Source organism: Austrofundulus limnaeus, unplaced genomic scaffold (assembly GCF_001266775.1).
Source record: "Austrofundulus limnaeus strain Quisiro unplaced genomic scaffold, Austrofundulus_limnaeus-1.0 Scaffold656, whole genome shotgun sequence".
Lineage (NCBI taxonomy): Eukaryota > Metazoa > Chordata > Actinopteri > Cyprinodontiformes > Rivulidae > Austrofundulus > Austrofundulus limnaeus.
In genome coordinates, this window is record NW_013953058.1 from 148,325 (window position 1) to 157,808 (window position 9,484).

At 45.1% G+C, this 9,484-nt stretch overlaps 1 protein-coding gene across 2 annotated transcripts in view; it reads right to left on the reverse strand.

Annotated features, from left to right (window-relative positions):
* Nucleotides 1-9,484, reverse strand: part of vps35l (VPS35 endosomal protein sorting factor like) — a 56,408-nt gene that overhangs the window by 24,908 nt on the left and 22,016 nt on the right. For both annotated transcript variants that reach the window (XM_014027506.1, XM_014027505.1), the window contains exons 10-14: nt 7,102-7,198; nt 3,748-3,795; nt 3,558-3,651; nt 3,277-3,477; nt 3,136-3,182 (exon numbers count right to left, since the gene is read on the reverse strand). In XM_014027506.1, coding sequence (XP_013882960.1) covers nt 3,136-3,182; nt 3,277-3,477; nt 3,558-3,651; nt 3,748-3,795; nt 7,102-7,198 — 487 coding nt within the window. The remainder of the gene's footprint in view (nt 1-3,135; nt 3,183-3,276; nt 3,478-3,557; nt 3,652-3,747; nt 3,796-7,101; nt 7,199-9,484) is intronic.

Below are 9,484 nucleotides of genomic sequence, written 5' to 3' on the forward strand. Positions count from 1 at the left end.
CCATAGATGAGGGTAGGAACGTAGATCGACCGGTAAATCGAGAGCTTCGCTTTCTGACTCAGCTCTCTCTTCACCACGACGGACCGGTACAGCGCCCGCTGTACAGCAGACGCTGCGCCAATCCACCTGTCGACCTCCTGCTCCGTTCTTAATAATGTAATAAAATTGTGTTCAATAAACTGGAAGTTGGAATAAATTTATGGAAAACCAGTTGATCTCTTCTAAAAAGCTTTATTTAAACGCTGCCAGTATAAAGCCCACAGCAGCCAGCAGCAGCTCTGAGTGAAAAAGGCCTTGGGTCTGATCAGAACCAAAACAATAACAACCCTCTCTATCAGCTGACACACGTCTCTGGCTGATCTAAAAGAGAGCGAGACTGCCTAATGATTAATGAAACATCATCCTCTTAAAGTAATACGTACATCTGACTTCCTGGTTACAGCCCTGGATGTGTTAATTTTTACATCAGACATGAGAACGTAACCAACTTTGTTCATACAGCTCCGTATTGATAAGACACACTGACTCTGTTCCTCTGTTAAACCATATGGCTGCACAGTGTGAAACACAAGACTGGATCTAAATATCATTTAATCAGTCACAAATTTTCCTTGAAAGATGAACACTAGTGATCACTCTGAGGGTAGCAGTGATTATTTTCACTGTATAGGAGGTTTTCCAAATTTGCTGCTTTCAACTAAAAGCTAATGGGGAGAATAACAGTGTCAAGTTCAGTTTGTGGGGGACTAAACAAATATTTCAAGCCATCTAAAATAACTCAGACCTAGTAAAGTTTCATTCCAATTTAGGAAAATGTTTTATGGTAGCTTTTTTTTCTCTGCTTGGCCTTCAGAGGAGCAGGTTGTGCCCCCGCCCCCTTCCCTGCTTTTTGCTTCTTCAAGCTCTTTTTTCACCTACCATCCAAAACTAAAGGAATTATGGATTTGGTCAACTGGTGTCTGAATGCAAGTGACACTCATTCCACACTTGGAAGGAGGGGAACATGGCTGGCTGGGTGGAACGGCTGTTGCTGGACTTGTCTGATTCCTGGGGCTGGAATCTGATATGCCAGCACCACTTTCCATCGAGGATGTGGACGATTAGATTTCTGATAACTGGATTCCTGTTGATTGGCAGAGGAAGGTTCCAGATTTATCGAAAAGTGAAAGCAACCCTGACAGTGGTTTGAGGAGCTGTCGGGCACACTTGAAGGATTCTGCCGGGCTGGAAGCACAGACTCTCAGCTGGGGGAAATAATTCGCAAACTGAATGTGATTCTGACGAGGCTCGTAACCCAGGAGCGAGCCTCCAGCATGTAAGGATTACATCTGGGTGACGCGTCAGATGGTGAGAGGCAAGGAAGACCCCAAATTTGGCTGATTGGGTTTATTTTATTTTTTCGCCACTTCAGAGTTGCAGTTAAGACATTTTAAAAGCAGCAGGAAATTCAAGGCTGGTTTGTTCCAAAACAATTGGATTATCTACTTTGGCTCCCAGCGGCATGGCCTTGACGGCAGTGTTTATCTCAATCTCCCCAGGATGGAATGTCAGCAAAGACCTGGATTTGCTCCCACCCCCATCATCAGTAACCGTGTTTCCATCAAGTCTTTCTGATGCGCATTTATAAGTGTCGCATTAAAATGCGAAAAAAAAGTCAGATGGAAACAGCAAAATTCAAAATAAAAATCCTCAATTCACTAAAAAGTTTTTACGCTCGCTTGAGGTGGTTCTTGGGTTTTTCGAAAAACACTTAATGCGCAAAAGGAGAGATGTAAACACTTTTGCCGAATAAGTTGTGATGTAGTGAACATTTACCTCGTGTAGCTTATCAGCTGTTCCCCGGTACCAGTTTTGGTCAGCTGCAGCCGCGACTGGAAGCACAACCCTCCTCGCGCAATCTGCGTCTTCTCAGTAATCCCGTAACGTGAAGAAAATTGCATTTCTTTCTCTACGTCTCCAGATAGCAGTAACATCACCAAAACTAGTTGATAACAGAATAATTACAACTTTCCTGATAGTAGCAACGCTTTTCTGATAACTTCTCTCCATTATCCTGAGATATGTGGACCCTGCGAGTTTAGCGATGGTTACTTCCTGTTTACTACGCACATGCGTATGACATAATTGATTCGCTTCAAGCCAGTTGATGGAAACTCCATTTGATTCGCATTTCTTAATTTTTTCCTTTTTGCGAAATTATTAAAATTAACTCAAAATTTGAATTAAAATTGGAAGTAATTGGATGGAAACACGAGTAGTGTTGGACCTGGCCTCAGAACTCAATTGGCTGAGGCAAAGGAAACTCTGAACTCTAGCGAACTGAGTAGAAAAAATAACATCACGTGACTCTGGACTCTGGAGGGGGCCAGGGTTGGGTCCTAGTATGGACCGCCCCTCCCTCAACGTCACCTACTCCTCTGAACCTGCCCCATCTTACCTCCCCCTTATGTGTTGTTTGACCCCCAGCCCACTCCCTCCCTTAGCTGCCTTGCACTGACACGAGTTTTTTTTTTTTTTGAGCGTATGATTCTGTGTAAACCCAGGATCAGAGCTTCTTTTTTTGTTAACTCACCTTTCCTATTGTGTGTATTCCAAGCTGCAAAAAGGTAGCGCACCATCGTGCGAAAGACCCTGGTTGCCCCATGTTCATTATTTGTGTTTCTCCGGACGTATGTTCTAAATTGCAATTTTGTTCTGCACTGCATCTTTGATGTTGTGTGTGAATGACAATAAATGATTCAGATATTTTTTAAGCAGCACCAGATGGTTGCTCACACATTGAGTCAAATTCACTAGGACGGTGAGGTGCATCCTTTTAGCTCATTATTTGCACTATCTGCTCCATCACAGTGTCGGATTAACATTCCGTATTTCAGAGTCACTATCAGATAAAAGGTCCCATAAATAAAACAACAGATACAAAAAGTTTAAGAATTCTGGAGAATAAGATGCAAAATATAAATTTGGCAAACCTTCTTAATCTTGATAAACGTTAGTTCTAATTTTCTGCATTTTTCTTATTAAACTAACTTATTTTCCGTTACAGGAAAAACTAAATCTAAAACTAGAGGTGGGAAAATCTCAAAGAAAATAAAGACAAAGAAAAGCTCATTTCTTAGAGTTAAATTCACTTACTTGTTTGCCAGAGTCTTGCATCGCTCCATCATCTCTGTGAGAAGTGACTGATGAGGAAACACATACATCGGAAAAGTCAGATTAATCAGTGAGTTTGTCCCTCATCAGGGTGAACCATTTCAGTGTGGTGTGAATGAAAACCTCTGCAGCTCTGTAGGCAATGCACTGTAGGATCCAGTTGATGGCAGGAGAGTAAAGGGTCAGGTACTCGGGCACCTCCACCCTTTGCACTAACAGCTGCTTCTGGATACTGTCACCACTGATCTGCCGGAAGGTGGTGAGCAGGTCAAAAAAGTTCTTGTTCAGGCACTCTTTCAGATGGGGCGCCACCTCCATGCCCACCTAGATTTCAAAATAAAGTTTAGTTACAGCTTAAAGGGAGTGGAGGGAAGGAAAACTGGGGAAGAAAAAAGCAGGCTGACCCTGCAGAGATAAGCTCTGGCATAAGCAGCAACAAGAGGATCTCCAACCCCTCTGATCATGGCTGTCAGCCGAAGGAGGGTCTCCTGAATTCCTCTGAGGTATAAAAACAAATGTGTAAAAACAAAAGCAATGAAATTTGATTAAACTTCTATCCTAAAGAAGCAGACAGGAAAAACTGTCAGGACTTACGATCTGTTGAGGAAATGGTTGCACTTAAGGATGGCAGCCTCAACATATCTGTGTCAAGAAGTTAAAGTCCCGTAACAAACCATGAGCAGAGCTCAATAAGTTGATCCTTTCGCAATCACTGCAACATCCGGAGAAATTACATTTTCTGTGAAAATACAGTATGAATGCTCAGTGCTAAATGACTACAACTTCTAAAGCAGAGGTTTTCAGCTAAAAGTAATTAAAGTAAGCAAAACTAAAATACTGAAACTAGCAAAATTGTAGGTAAAGTCTAAAATGAGCAAAACCATAGCTAAGTGTTCAAACTAGGCCACCATACACAAAAGTAATTTGATTGCAAACAAATTTTAAAGGAAGAAACTAGAAAACAATAGGGCAGTCATGTTTTTGCTCATTTAAATATGCATGTTAGTATTGTTAGCAAAATCCATCCGTCCGTTTTCTTCCTCTTATCCGGGGTCAGGTCTCGGGGGCAGCAGCCTAAGCAGAGAGACCCAGACTTCTCTCTCTCCAGCCACTTGGACCAGCTCCTCTGGGAGAATCCCAAGGTGTTCCCAGGCCAGCTGAGAAACATAGTCCCTCCAGCGTGTCCTGGGTCTTCCTCTGGGTCTCCTCCCAGTGGGACGTGTTCAGAACACCTCACCAGGGAGGCGTTCAGGAGGCATCCTAACCAGATGAACCACCTCAACTGGCTCCTCTCGACGTGGAGGAGCAGCGGCTCTACTCTGAGTCCCTCCTAGATGACGGAGCTTCTCACCCTATCTCTAAGGGAGAGCCCAGCCACCCTGCGGAGGAAACCCATTTTGGCAACTTGCACCCACGATCTTGTTCTTTTGGTCACTACCCAAAGTTCGTGACTATAGACGAGGGCAGGAAGGTAGACCGACCAGTATATCGAGAGCTTTCGAGAGCTTTGCATTCTGGCTCAGCTCTCTCTTCACCACGACAGACCGGTACAACGCCCGCATCACTGCAGATGCAGCACCAATCCACCTGTTGATCTCCCGCTCTATTCTTTCCTCATTCGTGAACAAGACCCTGAGATACTTAAACTCCTCCACTTGAGGCAGGACCTCCTCCCCGACCTGGAGAAGGCACCCTACCCTTTCCCAGCTCAAGACCATGGTCTCATATTTGGAGGCACTGATCCTCATCCCAGCTTCTTCACACTCGGCTGTGAACCGCTCCAGTGAGAGCTGGAGATCAGGATCTGATGAAGCCAATGGGACCACATCATCCACAAAAAGCAGAGATGTGATCCTAAGGTCACCAAAAAGGATCCCCTCAACACCTTGGCTACTCCTAGAAATTCTGTCCATAAAAATTATGAACAGAATCGGTGACAAAGAGCAAACTTGGTGGAGTCCAACTCTCACCGGAAACAAGTCTGACTTACTACTGGCAATGTGGACCAAGATCTGACAGCGGTCATACAGGGACCTAACAGACCATGTCAAAGGGCTTGGTACACCATACTCCCAGAGTACACCCCACAGGGACATGGTTGAATGCCTTCTCCAAGTCCACAAAATACATGTAGACTGGTTGGGCGAACTCCTATGAACCCTCCAGGATCCTACTGAGGGTGTAGAGCTGGTCTGCTGTTCCACGACCAGAATGAAAACCACATTGCTCTTTCGACTATATGACGGACCCTCCTCACCAGGACCCCTGAATAGACCTTACTAGGGAGGCTCAGAAGTGTGATCACCCTATAGTTGGAACACACTCTGTGGTCCCACTTCTTAAATAGGGGGTCCACCACCCCGGTCTGCCAATCCAGGGGAACTGCCCCCGATGTCCACGTGATATTGTAAAGTCGCATCAACTAACACAACCCCACAACATCCAGAGCCTTAAGGAACTCCGGGTGAATCTCACGCCACTGAGGAGCTTATTAACCACCTCGGTGACCTCGGCACCAGAGATTGGAGAGTCCGACCCAGGGTCCTCAGGTTCTGCTTCCTCATGGAAAGATGTGTCGGTAGGATTGGGGAAGTCTTCAAAGTATTCCGCCCACCGAACCATAACGTCCCAAGTTGAGGTCAGCAGCACACCATTCCCCACCATAAATAGTATTGGTGGTGAACCACTCCACCCCCACCCCCGAGGCGCCGGATGGTGGACCAGAATCGCCTCAAAGCCGTACAGAAGTCTTTTTCCATGGCCTCTCCAAACTCCTCCCATGCCGTGTTTTTGCCTCATCGACCATCCGAGCCGCAATCCGCTTGGACTGCCGATACCTATCAGCTGCTAACACCAGAGCTGCCGAAACAGGGGGCAATACATATGCCCACTCCTGCTTGGCGCATCTCAGCATGGGAAACTCCAGAGTGGAAGAGTGTCCAACCTCTCTGGAGGAGACTGGCTCTAGAGCAGAGCGGTGCATTGAGGTGAGTCCAACTATATCTAGTCGGAACCTCTCAACCTCACACACCAGCTCAGGCTCCTCCCCCACCAGAGAGGTGACGTTCCACGTCCCTAGAGCCAGCTTCTGTAGCCGAGGATCAGACCTCCAAGGTCCTCGCCTTCGACCACTGCCCAGCACACATTGCACTCGACCCCTACAGCCCCTCCCACAGATGATAGTGAGCCCATGGGAAGGAGGACCCATGTCTCCTTTTGGGGCTGTGCCCGACCGGGCTCCATGGGTGAAAGCCCAGCCATCAGGTGCTCGCCAACGTGTCCCACCTCCAGGTCTGGCTCCTGAGCGGGGCCCTGGTGACCTGTGCCCGTGCGAGGAAACACTGAATCCATCTGTAGTACTCATCATAGGGGTCTTTGGGCTGCACTTTTTCTGATCCCTCAACTAGAACCTGTTTGCCTTGGGTGCTTTGGGTGTCCCAATGATCCTAGGAGCTATGTTGTCAGGGGCTTCATGCCAGTCCAGTGGCTCTGATTGATTTTCCTTCTTTTCTCGGCTTTTCTCCCAGAGACACCTCTTTGGTCTTCCTGTTGGTTTATCCTCTTTAACAATAAATACCTGCTTTCTATGTACAAACCCAGGCCAAACAGTAGACTAGTCCTGCAGAGCTATGTTCCATGTTCCAATAGTTTTGATCACTTGAAAAATGGGTGTGTTCAAACAAAGGGTGGTACATTTAGAGTCGTTTAACACATCTACATAAATACGTAAATACCAGGAAATAAAAGCTGGCATTCAGAACTCTTGTCTCCTCTTTTGATCTTAAACTCAAATGTCTTCAGTGGACAATAAAAACAAGAGAATTTGACCTGCTGTTCCAATCCTGTGGGAGGCAACTGTACATCAGTTTCTATATAAGTAAGCCTTTTCTGAAACCAATTTGAATTTAAAGCAGAGTGAGTGTTTTGTAGGATGTTGCTGAAGGATACAGTCTGGGCAGCAGCTCTCTGATGGACGCGATCTTAAAGAACCAGTTCAGGCATGTCTCCTTCGCTGTGTCATTCACATCATCAAGTGTGAAGCATTCTGAGGTAGGACACAAACAGGAGAAAAAAGTAGTTATAATGAGCAGCTGATTCATGCCACTTGAAGAAATATGAATCAGAAATGTAATTTTCTGACCCCAACAGGAGATATGACACCAGATTAAGAACTAACCCAAAAAGTGTTCAGATAGAGTCTGAAAACCAGCACTGCTGATAGCAGACGACAAATCTCTGGGTGAAATTTAACGCTTCTGCAACAACAAAAAAGCCAAGGTTCTTAGCTTTGCTGATAAAATAATGTCTAACGTCACAGAGAAGACAATGGTAGTGACAGCTGAGTATCCGACAGTGAAGAAGCTCATCATTGACACTGGAGCAGGTGACACTGTGTGACGACAATCAGAGATCTTGAAAGAGGATTTTAATCACCTGCTGAACAAAGTTCAAAGTCTCAAGATGGAGGCGTGGACGTCTGAAAAATTCATCAGACTGCTGATGCTTAACGAGTGGCTTAAACATGCCTGGGCTGGGAACTCTGAACTTTATCAATAATTTCAATATATTGATGACAGGACAGTGGAGGGCCTCATCAGTGACGACGATGACTCAGCGTACAGAGAGGAGGTATGTACATCAACTCATCAAGTGGTGTGGCAGAAACTACCTGCTACTCACTGTCAACAAAACAAAAGAAATAACTGTGGACTTCAGGAAAGAAAAACCAACTCACATCCCACTCATCATCAATGGCAGTGCTGTGGAGTCTGTGAAAAGCACAAAGTTCCTTGGAGTGCACATCACAGATGACCTCACATGGACTACAAACACCACCTGCCTGGTCAAAAAGGCTCAGACACGACTCCACTTTCTGCAGAGGCTGAGAAGAGCCAACCTCCCCACATCTGCACTCACCAACTTCTACAGGGGAGCCATTGAGAGCATCCTGACCAGCAGCCTCTCTGTTTGGCACAGCAGCTGTCGAGTTGCAGACAAGGCGGCTCTCCAGAGGGTGGTGAGGACCACAGAAAAGATCATCAGATCACCTCTACCAGCCATTCAGGACCTCTACACTTCACACTGTTCCAAGAGAGCCATGTGCATAATGAAAGACCCTACCCAGCTCACAAACTGTTTTCTCTATCAGGGAAGTGCTACCACAGCATGCGGTGTCGTACAAGTAGACTGGGAAACAGTTTCTTTCCACAAGCCATTAGACTCATCAACACAATGAAGAAAACCAAATGAACATTTCAAGGATAATGAAAAACATTTCATAAACATTTCTTTCAATGCACCACTTGCACTTTACTCTTTGCACCTTGCATTTGACATCTACATTACCTCAAATTATCTGTACAATACATTACCTCACATTATCTGTATGCCCACTGATTGTACCTCTGCTGCTGTGTGTGTGTGTGTGTGTGTGTGTGTGTGTATTTAGTGTCCATCAGTACTGTATTCTTATTGCACAGGGTATTGCAGTGTGGGTGTGTTGTATCACTGTGTGAATGTGTGTGTGTGTTGTGAGTGACCATGTCAAAGAGAGAATGTTAACTCATGTATCAGTATGTTAGTTTTTTACTGCACGTTGTGTGTATGTATGTGTGTGTGTGTGTGTGTGTGTGGGGGGGTGTTACTGTCGATGTCTTATCGATATGTTAATATGTTTAACTGCACATTGGAGACTGGTGAAACACAATTTCAACTTCTGTGCCAACCCTGTTACATAGATTTTGACAATAAAGTTCACTTGAACTTGACATTCTGGGAAACAAATCCATGTTGAAGGCAGATCATGGAACAGTTCTGGAGTGCAGCTTTTCACTAACATGTGTTATTATGTAAATCTGACACCACAAGCCTGTGTACATACAGGAGACAGGAAAATACACAACTGATAGATGTAATGCTGAGGCACAACTGCAGCCTGCTGAAATAAGGACCTGCGGAGGTTTACTGCAACAAACAAACTCAGACGATCATTTTACGAAGTGCTTTTATTCTTTGAATCACACATTCCTGATTCTTGTAAAATAATTATTTCCACAACTTCATGGTGTACAGTTCACAAAGGCCAACCATTGTCATCCCAGAGGTTTGAGACTGCACTGTACAGATCATTAGTCTCTGATACAGGTGTGAAGGTGCAGAGCCTTCATTTGGTCTGAAAGCCTGTTCCATCAGGAGCATGGCCACACCTTGTTTCTAAGAGTATCTGTCCAGGATATTTGTACTGCAGATACAGTGGTTTGCAAAAGTATTCATACCCCTTGAACTTTTCCATATTTTGTCACATTACAACCACAAACATAAATATATTTCA